This window comes from Orussus abietinus, unplaced genomic scaffold, assembly GCF_000612105.2.
Source record: "Orussus abietinus isolate OABI.00-Male unplaced genomic scaffold, Oabi_2.0 scaffold35, whole genome shotgun sequence".
Lineage (NCBI taxonomy): Eukaryota > Metazoa > Arthropoda > Insecta > Hymenoptera > Orussidae > Orussus > Orussus abietinus.
This window is the reverse complement of record NW_019394237.1, coordinates 896,538-922,245: the sequence shown is the minus strand read 5'-3', so window position 1 is coordinate 922,245 and position 25,708 is coordinate 896,538. Positions and strand designations below refer to the sequence as shown.

The 25,708-nt window shown below is 51.0% G+C and overlaps 3 protein-coding genes across 3 annotated transcripts in view; 2 read left to right on the top strand and 1 right to left on the bottom strand.

The window, feature by feature from the left end:
• The window catches only part of LOC105694994, a 29,641-nt gene extending 27,826 nt beyond the window's left edge, over positions 1-1,815 (bottom strand). Inside the window, exon 1 of the mRNA XM_012416194.1 lies at positions 1,578-1,815. Within this exon, the coding sequence (XP_012271617.1) occupies positions 1,578-1,815 (238 nt within the window). The remainder of the gene's footprint in view (positions 1-1,577) is intronic.
• Positions 1,816-18,097: 16,282 nt separating this feature from the next.
• Positions 18,098-23,278, top strand: LOC105694939. Its single transcript, XM_023431748.1, has 10 exons — positions 18,098-18,379; positions 18,484-18,654; positions 18,723-19,218; positions 19,333-20,162; positions 20,888-21,379; positions 21,446-21,589; positions 21,663-21,776; positions 22,241-22,406; positions 22,483-22,840; positions 22,918-23,278. Exons 1-10 carry the CDS (start codon positions 18,098-18,100, stop codon positions 23,276-23,278), a joined length of 3,414 nt encoding a protein of 1,137 aa, XP_023287516.1.
• Positions 23,279-24,454: 1,176 nt separating this feature from the next.
• On the top strand, positions 24,455-25,089 carry LOC105694938 (tctex1 domain-containing protein 3-like). The gene is made up of 3 exons (XM_012416081.1): positions 24,455-24,531; positions 24,669-24,868; positions 24,924-25,089. The coding sequence occupies exons 1-3, from the start codon at positions 24,487-24,489 to the stop codon at positions 25,087-25,089; spliced, it is 411 nt and encodes a 136-aa protein (XP_012271504.1). The 5' UTR covers positions 24,455-24,486.
• The last annotated feature ends 619 nt before the right edge of the window (positions 25,090-25,708 follow it).

The window sequence follows — 25,708 nt, the reverse complement described above, 5'->3', positions numbered from 1 at the left end:
GAATACTCAAGTGGGATGCACCTTGAATTAACTACCCCCCCAGTCAGGGTGACGATTTTTCTCCATTGGACGGTTCCCCCAAGGAAGACAAGGACTAAGGATGGCGAGAAAGAAAAAGAAGAAGAAGAAAATATCCCTCGGGGGGGATGAAACGTGGAAAGTGGAGTCTATCGGGCGATCCATCAATGCGCCACCCCCGTGATTTATCAATTTCAGGGTAGGCCATATTTTTCTTTCCCCATCCCCATCATCTCCGATCGCGTCCTCGTCGTTCCTCCTTTCCCGAGGAGGTGCCCGAAGGGGTTGAAGATGCGATCCGGGATTTTCGAGGGGATCGAAAATCGAGAATCTCATCCAGGGCGGAGGGGTAACAGCCGAGGGGTGTCTCCCTCGGTGGAGAAAATAAAGAGCGGGCCTCGGTGCCGTCGGGGAAATAAAAACGAATTGTCATCGTCCCGGCCGTGTCGACCACCCCTCGCGACAGCCACCCCCTCCTGGGTCGTCATTTGTTTTTACGTCCACCCTCCCCGGTCGTCAGGCACCTCCGCCGTCTTCCCAGGATTTTCAGCCCCCCCTGGGGACCAAGCCGGGCGGTGCGAGGGGGTTCCCTGAATCCCCGACGATCTCCCGATATACCCTGAAGAGGCCCACCCCCGTTGACGAGGCGAAGTCGCAGGGAAAATTGTATGAAGTCGGTGAAATCAAGGACACTCACGCGGAAAGAAATCATTCATACATAATCGTAATAGGGTGACGATTACCACAATTGTGCTTATCCTGACAATTCGTTTTTTCTTTTTTATTCTTTTCTTTTCCGCGCAGGAAATACCCGGACAAAATAAGACCTCCAACCGAGGTCCGCTAGAAATTCGAGTACTCACGCGCAATCAAGTTGGGCGGGTTGACGATTTTCGGAGACGTCCTGGGTGACGATTACCACTATTGTGCTTTTCCTGACCATTCTTTCTTTTATTCTTTTCTTTCCCGCGCAGGGAATACCCGGACAAAATAAGACCTCCAACCGAGGTCCGCTAGAAATTCGAGTACTCACGCGCAGTCGAGTTGGGCGGGTTGACGATTTTCAGAGACGTCCTGGGTGACGATTACCACTATTGTGCTTTTCCTGACCATTCTTTCTTTTTTTTTATTCTTTTCTTTTCCACGCAGAGAATACCCGGACAAAATAAGACCTCCAACCGAGGTCCGCTAGAAATTCGAGTACTAACACACAGTCAGGTTGGGTGGCTTGACGATTTTCGGAGACGCCCTGGGTGACGATTACCACAATTGTGCTTTTCCTCCCCATTCGTTTTTTCTTTTTCATTCTTTTCTTTTCCGCGCAGGAAATACCCGGACAAAATAAGATCCCCAACCGAGGTCCGCTAGAAATTCGAGTACTCACGCGCAGTCAGGTTGGCCGGCTTGACGATTTTCGGGCACGCCCTGGGTGACGATTACCACAATTGTACTTTTCCTGACCATTCTTTCTTCTTTTTCATTCTTTTCTTTTCCGCGGAGGGAATACCCGGACAAAATAAGATCCCCAACCGAGGTCCGCTAGAAATTCGAGTACTCACGCGCAGTCAGGTTGGCCGGCTTGACGATTTTCGGGCACGCCCTGAAGAGGCCCAGCTTGAACCTGACGCTGACGGTGGCGGCGAGGTGTCTGGGCAGGTGGGGCAGGTAAAGCCTCTCCTCGGTGTGGAGCCAAGCAGGGCCCAGGAGGGCGGTCGTTAGGGCGGCCAGGGCGGCCAATCCGCAGACCAGGCCGCACCTCGTCATCCTGGTGCCCCCGGCGCCCCCGGAGCAGCACATTATGCCAAAGGACACCCCCTCACTGATGCCACATGTATCTAAGTCTCCTCCGGGTCCTCCTTATCAACCCGGTCGCGAGTCCCAGGGAATCACGAGGACCCTCGGGTTGCTCCGAGGACCTCGCCGGAAAGGGACCGCACCATCCGGATTCCCGTGGGCCCGTTATCACGGATACCGCAGGACCTCCATCCAGAGTCCTTCGCCTCGTCCAGGAAGGGTCCTCCCGGTGTCATCCTGCCAGGTCCTCGAGGCGCCTATCCTTCGGGAGAAAGGACATAAAGGGATTAAACCGCGCTCCTGGATTCCCTCGATTTTCCTCGGATCGTAAGAGGAAGGGCGAAGGATAACCTCCTCCCGGCAGGATTTCGCTGACAAATTGGACGCACCCCTAATGCGGATTACCCCCCCTGCCCCGCCCCCTCCTGTCCACGTGAATCGACGTAAACGTCGCTTGAAAAATCGACGGAGAGCTCTTCGAGGGGAGTTCTTCGATTTTTCGAATTTATTTCCTCATTTTTCACCTCCCCCCCCTCTCTCTCTCTCTCTCCCCCACTCGAATGGGGTGAGCCGACTCCGCGGGGATGCAATTAGTAATTTCTCCCCGGTGGGGTGGTTCTTTCCTCCCCCCGTTTTCTCCATTTTTTCTTCTCTCCTTCTTCGACGCGATCGATCTCTCTCGATTTGGGGCCGGATACCGAGAAGAGTGGGTGNGGTGGGTGGGTGGTCTGGGGGGAGGAAGAAAAAAGAAAAACGAGGACCCAGCGAAACGACTCGTCGTTTACTCTCTCGGATTGAGTGACTCGCCATTTTTATTGCGCGGTCGTATCCCGGCCATGTGGAGTGCGGGGACAGAGAGAGACATACGCCTATGTATATACATATATAGGGAGAGAGAGAGATAAAGAGTCGTATGCAGAGGGACGGATGGATGTAGAGAGATAGAGAGAGAATGCCGAGTGTCCGGGATACCCGTACGGAAACCGTGTCGGCGGATGGATGGGAAAAATTAGAAAAAAAAAAAAGGAAAAAGAAGAGAGGAAAAACAAAAAGTGGAAAAAACGGGGACGAAACCGAGCGGAAAGGGAGACGGAAAATTTCGGGCCGGATCGTTCACGTCCAGAGAGGGACGGGTGATCGGAACTGATTTCCTTTTTCCCCGCTCTCCGTCTCTTTTTCGTCCACCTTTTTCGAAATGCTTCCCTTTCGGGAGGTTTTCCGCGAAATGACGGGGGGGCAGGGGGGGTTTCCCGCGAACCGACTTTTTGGCGTTTTTCGCGCTCCCCTCGCGGATCTCATCTCTCCGAGTGCGAGCAAACGCTCTCTTGGCTCCGTATATATGTGTAAATATATACATATATACATATATATATGTATATATGTATATATATATCTCACTCTCTCCAGTTCCGGACTCGCGATCTCCCTCTTTCTCTCCCTCCCCCGCGTTACACCTGCCTTACATAACGGGGAATCCATTAACGGGCTCCGCCATCTCCCTCCGAAGAATTACGCGCTTTTTCCACCTCCCCTCTCTCTCCCTCACTGTCGCCGTCCATGTCGTTATATCTTATCAGAACGATCCTGCGTCTGTCGGCTCGGAAAAAGAACCCGCCGCGCCGAGTTACGACCCCTGGGGAGCGGAAGCCTACCTTTAACCGTTTCAGTGCCAGGGGTTTTTAACCCTTTCGGTACGAGCGCCGGATATATCCGGCATCCATCTGATGACCTGTGTGTACGAGATATATCCGGCATCCATCTGATGACCTGTGTGTACGAGCGCCGGATATATCCGGCATCCATTTGATGACCTGTGTGTACGAGCGCCGGATATATCCGGCATCCATTTGATGACTTGTGTGTAGGAGTGCCGGATATATCCGGCATCCAACGGATGACTTGTGTGTACGAGTGCCGGATATATCCGGCATCCATCTGATGACCTGTGTGTACGAGCGCCGGATATATCCGGCATCCATTTGATGACCTGTGTGTACGAGCGCCGGATATATCCGGCATCCATTTGATGACTTGTGTGTAGGAGTGCCGGATATATCCGGCATCCAACGGATGACTTGTGTGTACGAGTGCCGGATATATCCGGCATCCATCTGATGACCTGTGTGTACGAGTGCCGGATATATCCGGCATCCATGTGACAGCCTGTATGCATGCACTATGTGTACATTTTCGGAGGGGCGCCTCGTACAGCGGGAGTGTCTCGGTGGACAGAAAGGCGTACCGAAAGGGTTAAAAATCCGTGTCCGATTGTGCCATGAAGCGCGATAGCGTTGCGAATTGACGATCGGGACCAAAGATCGCGAGACACAGTTCTCCACAGTACGCGCTGTGTGGCACTAAAACGATTAAGGGCGGACCTCCTAGAGTTTCGGGCGAATAATTCGCTCCTACGTGACATCACCGCCGGATGTGCAAAGCAACAGGCGAGGGATAATTTCTTTTCCCTTCACCCTCGGGAATTCAGACCCGTCGAACGATCGCCCGAGAATATCCTCGCGAAAGTAACCGGGAGTTCCACCCACTCCGGAGGATTTCCCCTGGGACGGTCGACGGCTCAACGGAAAGCGGCGCGGATTGGCCTGGCGGCCGCTCCTTGGAATAATTGAAAAATCCCCCCGCCCTCCCCCACCGGGAGTACCCAATTATCGCCATTACGGGAATTATAATACCCAGACTGCGGCAAAAGAGAGCGCCAAGGGAGAGGGAGGGAGAGAGCTTGCCGGGGAGGAATTTAACGAACAGTCCGAACAACAAGCGGCGTTACGAGAACGAGCTTAGTTAACAATAAAAAAACGGGGGGGGGAGGGGAAGGAGAGGACGGTTAAATCCGATGATTAAATTTTTACTCGCTCGCGCGTGGAAACCGGCCCGGAAAAAGGGGCTCGCGTTAAATCGCGACGCGAGAGAATTATTCAACCGCGCTAGTTTTATTCCCTCCCCTTTTTCTCCTTAATTTTACCCCGCGAACAAGTGTCCCGGACGGATTAATTATTTCGGGGGTTAATGGGGTTTGTCGCGCAATTCCTCCGCCAGGGAGAGGGGGGGATTTCGAATCGAGGCGTCGAGGAAACGGCGAAATTAGCTCCGGAGGCAAACCCCTCGAGCAGCGCCTACTTCAGGGACTCTGAGGAGCCCTTGAAGTGCGGGCCCTGAAGAGCCGCTTTAGGGGTCGCGCCTCCGGCGAGCCTCGGGCCCGATATCGACGACAAAGGGACTCCCGCGAACCCGCGGGAACCGCGTAGGACTTCGGCCGAAGTTCAGGCTCGCGACTTCGCGAGGGAATGCGCGGGGACGCGGAGCCCGATTATCGATTACGGGAGGAGGGGGGCAGGCTCTCCCCAGGACCCTCGGGCCCGATATTCGGGGCCTGAAGGTCGAACTTCCCTACTTGGCTTCTAGTATTAATGGAAGGTTTATCACCTAGCCGGAACTTCACTCGGCTGCCGCCGGATGTGAGGACGTGGAGGTGGAAGAAGTCATCGCCAGTGGTGGGTCGAACTTCACTCACACGAGACACACGCGTCGGAAGGGCCTGGGGGCCCCGAATTGGAACGCGAAACCGAGAAGTACCCGATGTACTTCATTGAAAAGGGACGGTATATCGCGCGAGGGCCGCGAGGTCCCCGCGGTGAGGCCCCGAAATTGCGCGCCCCGCGAGATACCGCCGAAAAGACGAGACTTACCGGGAACCGGAGCGACCTTCCCGTCCAAGCGCCGGACACCAACTGACGCTCCCCCGCGCGAGCCTAGACTCCATACCTCGGCGGCGCGACCGCGGCGCCCCTGGCGGGTGGCGTGCGCGGCCCCGACTGCGCGCCGCGCGACGTACCGTCAGACCGCGGCGCGTCGTCGCGGCGCTCGCATCCCTTTGCGATTGATTCGCCGGTTTGCCACCCCCCGCCCTTCGATTAACGATAGCGGTTAATCAAAATCAATTGTTCTAATTAACCGCCCGATCGCAGGGCAGAGAAGGGGTTCCTCCGGGCTCTGATTTATGAGTTTTCGAGGCTCCATCGTCGTTTCATTATGCCAGCCTCCGGCGAGGGGCGGCGGAATTAATGGGTAGCTCCCGGGGCGGCGGCGTCGCGACGCCGCGTCGCACCTGCACGACCTGGCCGCGTCTCGAGGGTCCCCGTGATTACACGGGGAAGCCGTTGCAGATAGCGACCCGTTTAACCGGGCGTCGCGACGCCCTTTAGCCAGGGCGCCTTTACGCGCGGGTGGGCTTTGCGGGGGAGAAGGCGCTGATCGTCGATCCTCAAAGTCCGGGAAAAAGGTCCTCCTTTCGCCTTTCCGGGGCGGCCATCTTTCATCCCAGGGGCGACCGCGTCGTCGGGCGTCGGGGGTGGCGGGGGCCTCGTAAATACGATGATTGATGGGGTAGAAAACAACCCCCGGGGACGCTCCTCCTCGGTGGATCGGTCTGGAGACGCGCCCGATTTTCCGACGACCGGGTACTTAGCGCCCGCCATTGTTGCTCGTCCTTGTCCATTGTTGACGATTATTGTCCATTATTATCCGATGTTCCCTATTGTTTGACTATCGACGCGGACGGACCGCTTCCGTTGCCCCGTTTCCATTTCAGCCGCCGCGGGGGTTCCGCACCTTTCCGAACATTTCCCTTCCAGGATTTCCTGACTTCTCGGGATGCACCATCGATTCGTTCCCGATAACTCCCCGAGAAACAGGGGATGATTCGCGTTAAGGGAGGTTTCCATTGTGCGGGAACGGCGCCGACAAAATGGCCGCCGGGGCCCTTTTAAGAACTCGCCGTCGAGGAGGAAATTCGTTTACGTCGACGCCGGGGGCGGAATTGCACGCGTCGGGGTGGCAACCCCGTTCCGCAATTCCACCCCCGTTATTTCCAAGCCCGGCTCCAGCCGCGCGTTCGATCGCCCCCTGGAATCCCCCTAAAAGGGCAGCATGTCCTCTGTCTTCGTCGTCGCCATTTTTTATTAAGGTAAAATAGGGTAAAATAAAATCCGTCGGTCAAATTGTACCACTATGATATTTAAGAACATACCCTAAGAAATGGTCATATAACTGAAAAATTATCAACTTAAGCTTGCAACATTTTTTTTATACCTAACTATTTGGCGGCAACATCGGTGAATACTAAAAGCAAAGACATTATATTAATTTACTAACGCGTTACTAATTTTGCCGCATTGTTTCCTACCGATTACACCACGTGGGGTACGTTAAAAAATTCTCACTAATAATTGCTAAAAAGTTAATTTAACTTTCATGCAAATACGTGCATTACCTTTTGCATGACCCTTTTGCATGAAAATCCACTGAATCCTACCCATTCGTTTTTTGTAGTAAAATATGATTTATGTAATAAATTTTCTTTTTACTTACAAGATCAATGTTCTGCTTTGAATCCATTCCTCGTATGTGGTACAAATTACCCGACCTTATCATAACAGAATAGGACGATTTACCCGACGAGCCGTTTAGTAATTTTTTATTTTAATGTCCACCGTGTTAAATAGCATTCACGTACTTGCATATGTATACATTGCATGCATAATTTCAGAGGTAAATAAAATATAAATTCGTTAACTAAAGCATCCAACGAAAAACATTCCTATTGGCACTTTTGTAAGACCGGGACAATTTACCCAGTTCCATCCTAATTTCAGCCTTGTTAATTTTCCTTGTTAATTTTTTCCCTCGTCCGGGGCCCTATTCCATCCCTAGGGAAAGGCCCTCGGCAGGTCCCGAACAGCGGATAGGGAAAAAAAATATATTCCCGGTGGAGGCGCAGGAGTAGCGCTCCTTTACGGTCAGCCCGAGTCCGACCGCAAAAGTTTCCACCACTGCGCCGAGACCTGCATAAGTAGTTGCATCCCACAGGAGTCAGACACCCCCTACAGGGAAACGGGACCCCAAGAGCCGGGATTTCTCTCCTTTCCTTATCGGCGAGCACTACGTGGCCGACCTTAGGGCCGGCGGTACTCGCAGCTGCACTTGCACTCGCAGTTGCTGGCGTAATGACGATAACCTTTATGACTCCGGCGAACAGATAGGAACCGGGGCAGCCGACTCGGAAACGAGGCGATCCTATCTTCCGGAACATCCCCCTCGGCGTTTTTCACCCCCCGCTGCTCCGACTTTTCCAAAAGAAGGAAACTACCCCTATCCTCTCTCCGAAAAATTAGGAACAGTCAAGGAAAAGGAGTATCCGAAATACTGGGGAAAAATCCGCAGGAATTCCTGGATTTCCCCAGGTCGTCGTTTCCCCCCTTGGGGGACGGGGGGGGGGGTCTAATTTCGAGAATCAGAGGTAGGTCGCAGGGGTATCGAGCCGATTGGTTTTCGATTTTTATGGTCACGTCGGAGAAGGGGATCCATCGGGGAGCTCGCTTCGTCGAGCGCGACCTCACCCCCTGGTGCCCCCGGGGGCTGCAATGCCCCCGGACCCATAACCGTATTCTCCGAGATATCGACTGCTTCGTACCGGTTCCGGATCGGCGCGGTTACGTGCCGGCCGTTCTCAAAAAAGAATAAAAAAATGAATTTCGCGCACTTACACGTGCACTTGCACATACCCGACTCCGAACTGGAGTGCGCACTCGCATCGGAGCACATCCTCGTCGGTCGAAACGGAGGGAGTCCTTTATTTCCAGGTTGTAACATTTTTAATTTCGAGGTTTCCGAGACGCTCGAGGGTGGAAAAGGGCTCGGCGGAAAGGACCCGTCTGGAGAGGTGGCGTGGGGGTGGCGTGGATACGTATTTGCATACTGCACTTGCACCCCCGCCCCGGGGGCGGATCGAATTCACCTGGCGAGCGGCGAAATTGAAACACGCGAGCATCCTGCGAGATGCGTCTCCCTCAACTCGAGAGGGATGCTGCGCCCGGGAATATCGCGGATATCCTGGATTCGCGTGTACTTATGTACACGCGTGTACATACCCATGTGTAAGTGAATGCCTGGAGGAGGGTGTTTTACGACCGAAAGCCTGCGAGCCAGTCGATCCGGCCAGTGTCCTTTTCCAGGGGGCCAGGAGGATCCAGGGGTAGCTTCGCCCCCAGGAGTTCGCCGTATATGTACCGCAGAAATTTTAATTCCAACTCCCGGAGTGGGAGGGAGAGAAAAAGGGATAGAGGAAGGGAAACGCGCAAAGCCAAGAAAGACGAGGAGACGTCTCCCGGAGAACGGGCCAAGTTTGCTGGGTCCCCGGGGTCGCGCGCTAATGTCCCGGCGAATCGGACCCCGGGACCCAGGGGAGGGTAATAACTTTGTCGGGTCATTAGCGACGCTCCCCCCAAGAGATAGGGAGAATCCGGGAGGACTCGGCAGTCCATAGAGTCGAACTTCCCCGCGAGAGTCCCCGGATGCGTCTCCGACCCCTGCCCTCTATCGAGACCTCGACTCCACCCAAACCCTCTACCTCGGTGCGATTAAAACCGAGCCCATTCACCCGGAGAGTACTTTCCCTTGGTAGCGCTCTTCCTGGATTATTCCTGACTATTCCTGGTTTTTTCCCGATTTTTCCCGAAATTTTTTCTCATTTTCTTTTTGTTCCTACGGCAAGTGAACGCGACCACGTGGGGCAGGTCAGGGAGGGCTCCGATCGGCGCGGAGGGGAGGCCGTAAAGCGGGGTAATTCGCATGGGGTCCATAAAAGTGTTTATCGCCCCCCGATAAAAAGGCTCTTCGGGGCTCTCGCCCCTCGTGGTCGCTCCAGCCCCCGGACGACAGGACCACCCCTTTCGGCCCCGCGGAAGAGACGAGCTCCGATCTCCGGAAAACGCCCTACACCCTATGGCTTATAGGAAATCATCGACTCTTAGGGAATTATCCTCTCCCCGAATAATGATCTCGGTCCATAATTTTTCCATAACTTTTCATCCACCCCCTTGAGCGTAATTCCACGTCGCCGCCCCAGGGGAGCTCCCTGGGGAAACCTGAATCTCAATGCATGGGGTCTGAGCTTCCTGGACCACCTCCTCGTCCTTGCTCCACAGATCAGGGCGGATTCGATTCCCGGAGCCGGGCCATTCCGGCCGCGTAATTCCGGATGACAACCCCATCGAGAATCCCATATTCCCCCAATCCCCATTTTCCCCCAATTTTTCCGAGCCCCGATAGGAAGGGAAAAAGAAAATATAAATGCAAGGAGTTTCTCAATTTTTTCTCTTTTTTAATTTAGGTAGATGGAGAGGGTGTGAAGGGGTTGAGGTGTGTATGAGGTTCCTCAGGCAATCCTAGGATTGCTCAGAGGGGGTTTTCCACCCCTCGTAATAACAATTTCCCATGCTCATCCATCCGAGTGACGAAGTTCCATGGTGTGGGGGGTGGGGGCGTCTTATTGTCCCCGACTCGACTTCCGGTAAGCTTCGCCGCCGGTTTCGCGACACGTTTCCGGCGCGAACAAGGGATGGCCCCCAGAACCGCCATGGATCTCTAGGAGAGCCTTCACCCCCTCTGCATATGGGGTAGGCATGCTTATATACACGTTCAAGTATATATTAATGCAAACAGGGGTATGTAAAGGGGTACACGTACGTCGAGGAATCCGGCGATCGTCGGAAGGGAATCTTACGTACACAACCCCTGGACCCGCCCCAAACCCCCCGAAACCACCCCATAACCACCCCCAAGCCGCGGGGCTCAAAGCGAGCCATCCCGGGTCGCTTGAAAATTTATTGCCCCGCTCTCCGTACTGTTAACTAAAAGTGAAACACACACACACCCCTCGGCGACCACCTAAGGGATGGGGGTACAAACTGCAAGGGAGTTTGCCAACTGTTGACTGCTCCCAGCGATGCATCGCTGCATCGCTTCCGGACGAGGGTGAAAATTGAAACGAAGGGGTCGAGTGCCACCCCGATTTCCCCGTGAAATTTCATCCCTTATCCGGTACTCCGGCGACATTCTGGAAATTATTCGTGCTCATAGAGAAAAAAAGAAAAAAGAAGAAAAACGAGAGATAAAGACACTGGGGAAATTACGGGGCTCCACTGGCGGCGATCTTTCGACATCCAGGGGTGGCTCGCCCCGTCTCACGGGGAGAAAGGGGTAGGTCCATTTTTCCGCGATATCGCGGAAAATGGAGACGGGCCCCGAAGCCGGGCCTTACTACCCTCGTGAAATCCTCGGGATTTACTTTTTATTACTAATAACTTCGGGCTTCGGGGGCGCACGTAGGGCGTAACGACCACGGAATAACCGGCCGTGCACCCCTCTACCGAGAGGTGTACATATGTGCTCACATTTATATATATTTATACATATATTTAAGGTACATAACCCGGCACACGCGAGCGAGTACACGTATGAAGCAACCCCGTACTTGTACATGCAGGCCGGATTATTGGGGAAAGTTCGCAGAAGGCGTCCAGGAGGGGGTGCATCGTGGGGGGGGGCGGATTTCTTTATTACATCGGGGGTTGACTTTTATTGCTACTCATGTCCCACCCTCTCGAAACGTCGGCCGCAGTCTTTGTTACGCGATCTGAGAAAAATTGCGTCTCCAGGGGGTTGGCAGGGAAATTTTTCAAAGCCCTCCGGACCTCGCCACGCCCTCCCTAGACGGTTGTCCATTTTTCCCTCCTTTTTTCTTCCAGGTCCATCCCTGCGAGGGAATTTTCAATTTATTTATGAACGCGTCGATGGAGTTTTTCGGTTATTCAAAGTGTCATGGTCGGTGGATGATCCGAGGAGGGATTTACGCGGAATATCGAATTTCCGCAGAGGCGAAGGATTCCCGAGGGGTGGCGCCCCCCTCCGGTCCTCCCCCCGGGTGGTGGCACGTCCTGCGGGATAATAAATAATTTAATCCGGGAAATATTGCGAGTTATTACCGGTCGGTGTCCCGACGTGGGGAGGAAGGGTGGAGAGGGTCTTATTTCACCCCCTAGTCCCGAGGTTCCCTCCAGAAGGGGTGGTCGATGGGAAAACTCCCGGACGAAGGCGAAAACATTATTTTCCCTCCACATTCTGGAGAAGAAATAAAATATGTAAATTAATATTACAATCCCATAGATCTCTCGAGGGGGGATGGGAATTCGGGAGGGGAAAATGCCGACCCAGGGAAACGGGGACAAAGGGGTTGACGAACGAGACACCCTGTAGGCATTTGTTCGCGTTGACTGTTGCGTTACTTCCAGGGGATGATTTACATTCACGATCGCTCCTCTGCACCCTTTCCCTTGTTCCACCCCCGGTTCTGCTTATTAACTCATTCGCTCAGGCCTTGAATAATTTGCAACCCTTCCAACCCACCCCCTGATTTGTTATAATTGAGGACCGGAAGAAAATTCCGGGAAAAATTTTTCTCAAGGTTAATCTGGAAAATCAGAAATTATTAATCCATGACTTTTGATGAACTCATTCTCGATGACTGGAATCATCCAATGAAGATATCCACAGTCGGTACTGTCGGAAACTAGCTTGCCTCCTCCTGATGACGGCCTGCAGGTGAAGGTGCAGAGTCCTGCTTTACCTGACCTCGATGTGGCCACTCTCTTTCTCTCTGCCCAGGAAAATTGACAAGTGCCAAACACCTTGAGCCCCGGTCACGATTTTCCCTGAAAATAAATAGATTCCTATACTACGTGCCTTAAGGTGAAGTGAAACTCCCCTCAAATCAGTCGATTCGAATAAAACACTATTTTTTAAGGGTATTGGACCAAACTCTCCGAAACTTTGACACATGACATCTTGATCGTCAAAGAATTGTCCTGACACATTCATAATTTGGATTTTTCAGGAAAATCTTTTTCGATCAGAAATTTCGATCAGTATACAATTATTGAAGGCTCTGATGTGAGAAACGAAAGTGTCAGGACAATTGTACGACAATTTAGAACACTCTGGTAATCGAGAAACTCGCAATTGAACGGGATAAAGGCAAAAAAAGTGTCTTATGCACTTTTATGCTAAAACGATGGTAATGCGAAGTCCCGGAGTGAAAATTTAGTTGGCATGGAAATCATAGATGGCACAGGGGGTCCCTCTGCAGTCAATTAGGGCGTCAGGAACCACGAATCCAGGGGATTTCTGGAGTTTCGCTTCAATTTCTTTATAATTATTGTACGAAAACGACAGAATGGAGTATGCCATTTAATACAATACTCAATATAATTCGACACAGCTGTCAGTATTAAAAGATACGTCGGCAAAGTGGGTATTTAGAAAAACTTATTTTACCGACGTCGATCAAGTTCCTCGGCGTGTTTCACTTCACCTTAAGGGCCTCAGAAATGTCGTAAGTGGCGGGATAAAAAAATGATAAACTGCAAAATCGAGCCGGAAACCTCGGCGAGTCCGAGCAGAACTTGTCTTGCCATTTCGATGACAACTGCGTGGGCGCATCCTAAATACATATCATAAGCCTCGACAATACCTAACCTAACGCGATTTTCTCCCCGTGAACTTTCGCGTATCCGAAAATGTCACGGCGGAATCGTCGATGGATTTTTAATCGACTTGTGTCTCCAGAAAGAAAAGAAAAGAAAAAAACATCTGTCTGGAAAAATTCGAAAATGTCGAGGAAAACCTCCGGACAATGGAGTTCCGTCTTCGGACACTTCGGACGCGCAATGAGAGGGAAAGTGCGAGGTCACTTTCTCGGAATATTTAGCAGTCCCTCCCCGAAGTTATAATGCAATTTACGGGAAGACCCATCGCCGTCCCTAGTAGCACAAAATAATTGTCCTATATTTTCTATATATTTAACGGATATCGTACACTTTGTAAATATTTGCCAGACATTTGAAACATTTGCAAAACGTTTACCTTAGAATATTATCTCTATAATATTTATATAATATTTGCTCCATGTGTTTTCACAATACTTTTCTACCAGATATGCAAAACATTTCGTTTCATTTTAATACAAGTATTATGGTTTTTAAATATTATCTGCCGAATACGTTGTAAACGTTTTGAAAATATTTAAAATCAAAATCACACGTTTTGCTCCCATAGTGAAATAGCGGAACGAAAATTTTAGACAAATTTCTCGTGTTTTTTGATACCAAATGAAGTGTCCGATAATTTTTACTTCGATTTCTTTATAGTTATTGTACGAAATCGACAGGTGGAGTACGCCATTTAGTACAATACCCAATATAATTCGACACTGCTGTCGATATAAAAACGAACGTCGGCGACATGGGTATTTTGAAAAATCTTCTTTATCGACGTCGATCAAGTTCCTCGACGTGTTTCACTTCACCTTAACTTTATCGGGAATAGGTGTTTTCAACAGATAGGCGTCTGTAACTTTTAAGCTCTCATTTTTTGTGTGACTGTCTTTTTTCAGCGACTTTTTCTCCGTGTAAGAGTTCACATGTCGTTAGACGGCGTCGGGCTCGGAATAGGCGGATTGTGCAACGAGCATTCGCGGAACTGTACACGCGTGTGCGACCCGGGCCTTACGCACTTGTCGGAATCGGGTCAGGACAAGGCCCAAGTCTCATGGTGAGTCTTGGGTCCGTGGATCGAAATTCCCGGGTTGCAACAGCTCGGGAAACCCTCTTGTGCAATCGATGCGCTCAGCGATCGAGGCCCAGCGATCGATAGCTATCGACCGATCGATGAACCTCTTGGACATGCATCACCATGCACGTAAAAAGGACTCCTCGCGACCTTTTCCAACAGGGAGGAAAGAAATCTGTTAAACTTATTCTACTTAAAAACTTACTTTACTTGAAAACTTACTTTACTTTAAAACTTTCTTTACTTGAAAACTTACTTTACTTAAAAACTTTACTTGAAAACTTACTTTACCTAAAAACTATACCTATAGAATATAAGTATACCATTAAAATAATTATCAGGAATTTTTAGAAACTCCAATATAAACACTCTAATGTTACAGTTTAAAGGTTGCGTAACACATGACTTTAAAATTCTTTATTTATGAAACAGTCAACTTTTTTTTTTTAATTTAGTAAAGAATACTTCCCTTGAATTTTCCACGTATATAGGATCTTCTTAAGGTTTCTCACGATCTTCAGAATTCCCTGGAAAACATGAACTAATATTTTTTTAGAAATTCCTATAATGAGATTGACTTATCTGAATGTTAAGTTATATATTATGGAGAGAATAATTAATGTGAAAATATTAAAATTGAACAGGGACCGAGAGTTATTGTCATCGAGGTTGATCGAGGCATCGTGCGCGTCATTCAACAGAAGAAAGACATTTTCGATGCGCAATTGCTCGTACGCACCTTTGACTGTTAATGTAGATGCTTGCATATGATACTTCTACGTAAGAAATCTGTAGATTTAACAGATTCGACCTATGAAATCTTCATATTTTATTCATAATGCTTCCCAATATGTTTAACCTCCCCGAAAACGATTACCCGAACAGAGTGAATCTGTACATGAGCAGATACTTTTTGTTGCTCCTACAATTTTATAATGCTTCAAACATCCCTGTCAATATTAACAGCGATTTTCAGCTGCATTTACAGATGATGGCTCTTACAGAAATGTTTCTGCTACACGTGAGAAAATTAAGTTAGCTGAATTAATTGTTTAATGGGGCAGCTTTTAACAGTATCGCGAAGAGACGTATCCAACAGATAGGCGTCTGTAACTTTTAACCCCTTATTGTTCTCCGTGAACATTTTTCAGGGTAATTCCCGAGATAGAAACGGGGCAAATCACGATATGGCGAATTAAAAGAAAAAATTCCCCCCCGTCTTGCGAGCCCTATCGGCCCTTCACGGCGGATGCACCGATGCATTCGGGAGTTGCATTTCACGCGCGGTCCGATTCCGCTCGTTTTTCAGGTTCTTTTTTTCTTTCCTCGTCCTCCTGTCCATCGACCTGAGCAACCGGGAGAAACACTTTCTCCCGGAACCCGAAACCTTCGACTAATGGCGTCGCTTGGGAGGAGAGAAGGGCCGAGGAGCGATCAACGAACCGGAGGATTGATACGGAAAGTAGATACAAGGATTAATACATCACTCTGAAATTAAATAGGAATATTAAAAGAAATTAAAAAAAGAGCGTGCGTAAAAGTCGATTTTCTCGCCTGATGATTTTGAGTCGACATTGAGTTATCGATGATTTTTTTTTTTTTTTTCTAGGGCATCGAGATCATCGAACGTCCTAACGATCGATTGTAATCGTCGATCACCTCCGTCTCTTTGTTCCACCTGTCTGCTCGGAATAATCCCGCCCTTGGCCTCTCTCATGCGAGGAAATTTCGATTTCACTTGGAAAGCATGGCTTCCGGAGGATGCGCCAAAAAATTCAAGCTTTCTACTCCTCCGATGCACTCCGATCGATCTTTCGATCTCGAGTTAGCTGGACTTTTGAAACGTGGGAACGATTACGGCATCGCGTATCATTTTCGAGCAGGGAAGAGAGAGAACTAGAAATCCATTTTCCGGTGCATTATGCGATCCAGGATACGAGCTGCGCCACTTCATTCAGGAATGGATTGCATAACGAGGCTTCATTGACGTGGTGCGCGCGTACTATCGTTGGTCGGCTCTCCTGATGTCGGATGCCTTTTATTTTCTTTTCTCTTACACCGCCCATTACGTAAGACCGGATCCAAGAAGCGCCGAAATCCCCTCCTGGAACCGGGATCACCGAAAAACGCCCCAGATTTCGAAAGACCTCTCCTCGGGACCGAAGGCCCCGGACTGCGCAACCTCCTAACCGATTCCCCGTACTAATAAAAATTCTTGGGATCTTCCCCGCTACATCCAAGCCATAAAAAAAATATCCTCATGTAGTTGATCCCTTTAGCCTGCTGCATAAAAATATCCGCGGTTCTATCTCCTCAGGTTCGTACTGAAAAAAAAAATACATATATCCGTACCCGGCGGTACCCCTGTCGCGAGCAAAGGGGTTACTTCGAGGCGGCGAGATTATTAATTTTTTATCTCGGATCACAGGGATTATTGATCGTTATAAAAATTACTCGAGTGTAGGGGATGCTCGTGGAAAGTGGTAGGAATTTTGACGAGGGTGCCGGAGGTGGCTGGGACCGGTGGAAAAATCGAAGACCATCGGCAAGGATGTCCGGTTGGAGGCGTGAGTCACCTGCGCCCCACCGTAGGATCCGCGGCGATGCCAGCATCCCCGAACCCTGGTATATAAGAATGGTGATTCGAGTAAAAGCACCGAGAGTGAGACAAGAAGGCCTCGTCGTAGCCGGAGAAAGTGTTTCTGGACTGGGAAAGGATACGCGTCCGGAACCGTAGGCTATATAAGAGGATCGCCGGCTCCTCAGGAAACCCAGTGTCGTCCGAGAGGTCCCTCCAGGTAGGTGCCCGAAAGAGACGTAAGATTCGCTTCTAAGACAAAAAAGGAAAAAAAAAAGAAACATAACACAAAATCCTAGTTTCTATCGTGTCTTCGCGTTATCAGAATTTTATTTGCGGCCACTTAATAACAATCCACCTACGCGATTTTTTTGCGACTCGGCTCGGCAACTTTCTCCTCGACTGTGCCCACTCCATCTACCGCCTCCATAAGGTCCCCCTAATTTTGTTATTGACACATTAAATTAATTGAAAATGTCCCGCGACCTGTTGTCTTTCTTCCGATCTAAAAAATCGAGACGCAGAGACCTCCACCCGATTTGCAAAAAAATTTAAACAGGATAACGCCTCGACCTCGGAGGTCTCGAAGAGAACTACCAGTGAGCCTGTTCAACTAATCCCCGGTTAATTAAAATCCAAACTGCATTTAAAAAGTTCGGGAAAGTCAATTTATAACCGAGGTCTTACCCAACGTGCGTACGTGCAGTGTCTTATACGTACTCGCCAGCGTTTTGCATTGCGCAATTGCTTTCTCCCGGCATAAACAATGAGTACCGAAGGAGCCGAGTAAATGTGGATCGAGTGTACATACACGTACCCACACATAAGAACCTCGGGAAGTACTTTCTCCGGTCTCGCTCTCGCTTTCATCGGGGCCCCTGAAATGTCGAGTGATTAATTCGGCTCCTTTCTTCGGCGTTTCTTTCCCCTCTTTGTGCATCCCAGTGCCCCTTTCTTCCCCGACAATCGCGAGAACGACACATGAGAGACACGGAGAAACAATAAACTCCCGGGAGAGAAAGGCAGGATGCACTTTCTCGAGGTATCTTTCAGCCGGAGAAATTGCCGGCCACCTGAGAGACGGGATTTCTTTCGGGCCTCATCGAGTCGCTATCTCGCTTGAGGATTAAATCCCAAACTTAAAAAATTACACTTACATATTATTAAAAAAAAAATATATACATATTTTTCAAGTTATCCTTCTTGATTTCCAGAGAAAAAAAAGAAATGAGGTTCGTCATATTGGCGGGCCTGGTGGTCCAGACTCTGGCCACCCAAGTATCCTTCCAGACATCTTCTCAGTCGTCTTCGGCATCGAACAACCAGGCCCAGCAATGGTCCTGGCAGGGTCAGGACCTCGCAGGATCCCCCAGCAGTCAAGAGGACAGTTTCCACCCATCCACCTTCACGGGCCCTGAAGATCAGAAACAGCCTCAGGGATTCGAGGACCACTTAGGGGCCCAGTCCACCTCGGGTGGCCAGATCGCCGAGCAGTACTCCCAGCAATCGGTAATCTCAGTTTCCGTCCGGCACTCCTTAGTCCAGGATTTTTTATTCACGACTCCGGGACCAGGAGAGTCAATCAGTGGGTCCATACTTTTTTCTTTATCCAGGTGGACTCCGTGATCGATGATATTCTGGTATCTAACCGGCAGGGCCGGAACCTGGAGGGCTTCGACGAGGTCTACGCGGACCCCGACGTGAAGACCGCCCTGCAGCTGGGGAACGACACCATAGCTCGTTCCTACATCAGGGAGAAACTCTGCTCCCTGGGCCTGATGAACGTAGGTGGCATCGATCTTGACTTCCCGTCTAAGCGAGGCCCGAAGAGTGACGATTAACCCTTTTCCAGTGTGATACCGCGGAGGGTAGGCGGCCATTCTACTCCCCCCATCGAGACATCCACCCCCACGACATAATCTACGCCCAGCCGGTGACCATCAAGCCAGTGGGTCGACCATTGCCAGCGATTCCCGTAAAAAGACCCTACGGACCCCCTAAACCTGTCCCTGTCCCAGGGTTCCACCCAGGTCCCCCAGGGTTCGCGGGCCCCTCGTTCTCCGGGCCCCACTTCACGCCTCCTGGAGTCATCTCGTCCCATCCTCCCCCTGGATTTTCTGGGCCCTACCCAGGGTTCAAGAAACCGGGTCTCCACCATACCTCCAAACCCGTGTACGAAGCTGGGATCGACGGGGAGTACGACTTCGAGGACAAGTTCATCGACAAGAAGCAGATCGTTCTTCAGCAACCTGGGGCAGCGGTGCAGCAGCACGTCCACCACCACTTCCACCATGGAGAGGGAGAACACGGGGCGGGAGCAGTCCCCATAATAGGGCCCGGACCCATCGGTAATCATTTTTAGATGGCCGTTCTCCAGGGTAGTCTTCAAGCTACCCAAATCACGGATTTTTGTTCACTGATCAGGTAGGAGCGATGACGATATAATAAACGTTTGTCTTCAGGTAACAACGGGTTCAATGGATATGGATATGGAAATGGAGGGACCTATGGGAGCTCGTTTTCGGACTTTGAGGGGTACAAGAAGGCTTTCAAGGTTAAGGCCCCAGGATCGGGCAGCAATCTTCTTTCCAGTGGGTCTGACAGCTATGCCGATCGCTTCCCCTCCTATGAGAAGCCGAAGAGGGACAGTGTCTTCGACTCGACCAAGGGATTCTCCGGGTCCAGCAACACCGGGAAGCAGTTCAACGGTGGTTTCGGTGGGTCCAGCAACACCGGGAAGCAGTTCAACGGTGGTTTCGGAGGGTCCAGCAATTTCGGGTCCAGTGGGGGCCTGGGATCCAGCAACCACTTCGGGTCCAGCAGCTTCGGCTCGAGCAACGCGTTCGGTAGCTCTGGTCATGGGTCTAGTAATTTTGGGTCCAGCAACTTTGGATCCAGCAATCTTGGTTCCGGTAATCTTGGGTCCCATGGTGGGTCTTCCGGTTTCGACAACGGCTTCTCGTCCAGCACCAACGAGGACTGCGTCTGCGTACCTTACGAGCAGTGCGCGACCGTGGACCAGCTGGGCAGGAAGGACGACCTGTACCTGGCCATCGATCCCAGGAACCTGGGCAAGGACATCGAGGCCGAGACCGTGGAAGTCGTCGTGACCGACGGAAATGGGACCAGCAGCGTCGTCAGGGTGCCCAAGGAGGTGAAGAACGAGACCCAGCGAGAGGATGGGGAGAAACAGCTGACCGGAGGCTCCAGGAACGAGAAGGCAGGATCGAGGACCAAGAGGGACGTCAAGCACCTCGAGCAGGAGGACCTGAAGAAGGTCCAAGGCCAGAGCGTGAGTCCTGTCGGATTGCGGCATTCTTATAACTTTTTTTTCACCCTCTTCCAGAGGAAGATCGCGGAGCTGGGGAATCTTTCGCTTGGATCGGACCTGGGGCCCGACCGGGTGGACTCGGGACCTCTTCTAACGTTGCACTTCACTTTCTCTCGCTTGTCCCATGCCCGGGACTCCCTCTTTTCTCTTCCTCTCGCACCCGACGGTCCTTCGACTTTCTAACACTTCTTCGTACTTTGCGCTGCACTTTCTCTCCTGGCCATTGCTGGAATTAAACGGGCATTAAACGGAAACTGAGACTGCACGTCGACGAAGAAGAGGAGTCTTCGTCTCTCTTGCATCCTTGAGACGAAGGAAGCCGATCGGCGATCACGCCTCCATTCCTGGAGAACGAGGTCCTGAAACCTAAAGAGGAAGTCGAAGAGAGTCACTTAACGATCTAGAAAATTATTTAAGCCCGATAAGGAGAAGATCGCAATTTGCGTCCAGGTCCATATCATGGCGATCAGTCATCGGCAGTGGAAAGAGGGAAGTCATGTCTAGAGAAAGTCCTCCGTCGTTCGCTCATCCTCATAGTCATTTCACCACCAGGGAGTCCCGAGACCGCCCGGATGGGAAGGGCCCGAAAGGTCCTGAACGGTCCCAAAAGTTCCCAGAATTCCCCAGAGAGTAGCAATCCCCGCCTGCTCCCGAGTTTCTCTACCACGTGACGACTCTCTTTTCAGCGGCTGATCGTCGGCAACCTGGACACCTCGAAACTGAACGTGAAACCGACTTGGGGGGTCAGTTTCGGGCTTCCTCAGGGTCAAGGAGGGACGTACCCCGTCAACCCATACGGAGGGGGTGTGCTGGCGAACCCATATCCAGGGTACGGGGCGGGGGGGCAGGGGATTAACCTGGGCCTCGTCTCCGTGAACCCCCTGCTGTCGGTCCAGGTGACCAAGGACGAGTACGGCGACAAAGTCGTTAAGCCCTTCGTCAACCTCCACGTGACGCCAAACCAGGGCCTGGTGAACAAGGTCGGGGACTTCCTGGCGTACAAGAAGCAGGCCCTCCTGGGGCCGCAATGGGGCAACTACGCCCCCCATTACTACCCCCATGGCCCAGTCTATGAGAAACCCCTGATCGTTGAAAAACCCGTACACTATCCGATCAAGCCGCCATACTCGGGATTCAATGGGCACCAGAACCATTTCCATCAACATCATCATCAGCACGTTCTTCAGCATCCGAGACCACCCCCTCAGAGCTTCTCCGGGTATGGGGAATTTAATGGGTACCAGGGACACAATGGATACGGTGGATTCGGACACGGTGGGTACATTAGGGAGGGGAACGACTACGAAGAGGACCCTGAGGAAGACTACGAAGACTACAACGACTTCTTCAGAAGCTCTAGGAAAAATATCACCGCCACCCCCGGGGTTGTACGTATTTGCTGGGAAAGTTTCAGATTTTCTTTCTTGCCTGGAATCGGTAACGAACACCCTGACTCCTTAGGGTGGAGGCAAGGACCTTCCTCTTCGGGTGCAGCTTCAGGGTAGAGGCCAGGGCAAGGTAGCCTTCCCAGAGAGGAGGAAGAGAGAAATTGTCGATGACGTGCAGGTGCAGGAGGTAAGGCGAAATGCCGGTGTCAAGAGGCGTCGATCATCGAGTCATCGAGTTGTTGCAGAAAAGAAATGACGACCACGATCTCTGGACCGCTACGGATCTACAGATTCACTGAAACACAGGAACGGATGACGAGATTTGGGGATGATGGGACAGGAACCACTGTTCTCTACCTTGACACTGAATTTTAACAACCTCTACCGGGACGCGACTGTGGGAAACAGGACTAACGCTGAAGAGGGTGTAGACATGGTTCTTCGCTCTGACCAGACACTTTAAAATCAACTTTCCTAGACTACCAACGACTGTCGCTTTTGACCCCTTTTCATCCCTTAACCCTCGAGAGTAACCCGCGCATGATACTCAAGGGACTAACCCGCCATTCTGTACATAGAGCTTCGGGCGACCTCGAAGAGGACCCTGAAGAGCGATTCTAATTTTTTCCGATTTTTTCCCCGCACCTGTAGAGGTATTTTGGAAGACCTCCCGTCTGCGGACCTCGCCACGTGTGTTGCCGGCGCCCTCAGGTCACTCCCGGTAGACCTCGACCTGGACAATGCGGAGTGAGGAACACCCAAGGGATCAACGGAAGGATCAAGACCCCGGTCTACGTCGACGGCGACTCCGAGTTCGGTAAGGTCTCCCTCTATCCACAACGATCTCGTCAACGATCGACCTGGTCGCATTGTCACTCACCTTCCTCTCGCAGGAGAGTACCCATGGCAAGTGGCGATCCTGAAGAAGGACCCCACCGAGAGCGTCTACGTCTGCGGAGGTACGTTGGTCTCTCCTCGTCACATCCTGACGGCAGCCCACTGCGTGAAGACGCACGCCGGTCGCGACCTCAGGGCGAGGCTCGGCGAGTGGGACGTGAATCACGACGTGGAGTTCTTCCCCTACATCGAGAGGGACATCGTCAGCGTCTACGTGCACCCTGAGTTCTACGCAGGGACTTTGTACAACGACATAGCGATCCTGAAGCTGGACCACGACGTGGACTTCGAGAAGAACCCCCACATAAGTCCGGCCTGCCTCCCGGAGAAGCAGGACGACTTCAGCGGCAGCAGGTGAGTCGGTGCCCCGAAGAGTACCCTGGAAACAGGTGGTCCCTCACATTTTTCTAATGCATTCCCCCTTTCCCCAGGTGCTGGACCACGGGATGGGGCAAGGACGCCTTCGGCGACTTCGGCAAGTACCAGAATATCCTGAAGGAGGTGGACGTCCCCGTGGTGAGCAACAACGTCTGCGAGCACCAGATGCGCAAGACCAGGCTGGGTCCCAGCTTCAATCTGCACCCTGGCTTCGTCTGTGCCGGGGGTGAAGAGGGCAAGGACGCCTGCAAGGGTGACGGAGGTGGTCCCATGGTGTGCGAACGCCATGGGCGTTGGCAGTTGGCAGGAATCGTGTCATGGGGAATCGGCTGCGGCCACGCCGGCGTTCCTGGAGTCTACACCAGGGTCTCGCACTACCTTGACTGGGTCCGCCAGGTCGTGGACCAGTACTAGGATACCCTGAAGAGACCCCTCCGACGAAGGGAGCTCCCTGACCTCGACCTGCGAAATTATTTAATATGTAACTTATTCATTAGGTGTACATAAGTTTCTAAGATAGCCGTCATAGATGACGTGGTATTTAATGTATAGGTCCCCTGGACCATGTCCAGGACCACATCCTGCCAGGATACGGTCCCGTGGATCTTATATCTGCATTCGGGTCCCAACCAGACCCGGAGCTTCGAGTAATGCATTTTCTTTGCAATCCTCCCTTCCCTAATTTTTGTGAATAATTATACGCATAAAATTGACGCCCTGGGTCTAGTCATTCGAATCGTCCATCCTCCGGCGTCCTGCTCCGAATTTTTCTCGTCGAGTTTCCATCTCCATCCAAAAGAACATGACGAGCGACACGGGCATGTGCAACGCGAGGCACACGTGCGCCAATCAAACGCGAGCATGTACATACGTGGAAGCACGCAAAGTAGGGACAGTCCTCGGCGCGCACCCACCGGGAAAATAATTTCTACCTCTCCTAAACCCTGGAAATTCGGGAATATAAAAATACATCGTCTACCTAGAGGCTCCCGTAGGCCTGGAAAAAAATAATATCCGGAAGTGTTCGATCCAGAAAGTGTGTAAAAAAATTCCAGGAGTTCTAGAGAGGGACAGTCCTCGGCGCGCACCCACCGGGAAAATAATTTCTACCTCTCCTAAACCCTGGAAATTCGGGAATATAAAAATACATCGTCTACCTAGAGGCTCCCGTAGGCCTGGAAAAAAATAATATCCGGAAGTGTTCGATCCGGAAAGTGTGTAAAAAAATTCCAGGAGTTCTAGAGAGAGGAGAAGTACTGCGGAGGTAGAGGAGACGTCATCCATCGACATGGTCGGGACCTCGAGCCAGCGAGCCAAGGCGAAACAGAGTAATTCGATAATCATTAATTGCATGGATCGTATAAATCGTATAAATGAAAGCCAGCTGTCGTTTTCGCATCAGCGACCTGGATCGAGCGAGGCTCGGTTGCTCGGCACCGAGACGAGTCGTGTAATCGATGAGCCTCTCCCTCGGTTTTCCCTCGTCCCTTTTCCTTTTTTAATTCACCCCGGACCGCGGATTGATTGGAAGTTAACGGGATGATGGACTTGCAGAAGTGCCAGCCACAAGGCAAGAAAGGACCCCGAAGAGCAGAGTCGATCCCGAGGGGGAGAGGAGCGCCATGGCGCAGCCCGAGGGCGCCGATGGGAGCGACCAGGTCGAGCAGGTTTGCCGAATTTTTTTCTCATCCTCTGGATTTTCCTGCCCCATCCCCAGGTGCCTGGAAATTATCCAGGGACCTAGAGGAACAAGGGAAAAATTCATACCCGCCAACAGCAACCGGGATCTATTTCTTTCGCCCAGGTGAAGGTGTACGAGAACTCTTACCGCATGGAGCCCAACAACCGGTACAGCGCGGAGGTCGTCGACAAGATCATCTTCGAGGTGATGAACCTGCAGCTCGAGGACTTTGTCTACGACCCCGAGGTCCACAACGGGGCGAACCTGTGCTCCGACATCGCCGCCGAGATCAGGAAGAGGATCCTGAAGAAGAAATTCGACAGGTGGGAGAAATAAGATTCTCTATCTTCTCATTAATTTACCTGCGACCTTACACAGGTACAAAGTGGTCGTCGGCGTGTCCATTGTCGAGAGACAGAGCCAGACTTTCGAAAGCGTCCTGGGGTTCCTCTGGGACGTCTCCAGGGATAACTACTCGACCTACACCTACACCTCCAAGACCTTCAGCGCGACCTGCTTCGTGGTTGGCGCCTACTACGAATGACTACCCCTTTTTTTTCTTTTATTTTTTTTTTGTTTAATCTCTCGAAACTATTAGAAAATTAGGGGAATAAAAACTGCAGGAAAATCAACTGCTCGTGGACGTAGGCGTTGATAGTAGAGCGCAGCGAGTCCGTGGGCGGTGCATTAAGCTTGACCCAGATGAGAAACGCGCACACAAAGCATGAATGAATCAACAGGTGGAATACAAAAACCACGTTCGATGACCCCACGTCAGGGTTGGGTAACTAAAATACCCTAGGTAATTTACGTAATTTTTTACAGTAATTTCCTAGGTATTTTACTTTACTAGTTTCACACGTGAGGTAAATTACATGAATTCGACACTTTACGTTTCTGTAGTTCTTATTCCTGATAAGATTAAAATTGAAAATTATCCGTGGGATGTATGGGAAACTGGAATGTTAAGCCTAGATCTTTTTAATGTTCGCTCCAATTTGCTTTTTTTTTATTTTATAAAATTATGTACGTTTGCATAATTCATTAATTTTTATTCCAGAGCATTTGTCTCAAAATGAATGATTTTATACGATAAAGATTATTATAAATGAATATTAATGATAAAGATAGTCGGGATATACCCATATACCACCTACATCCAT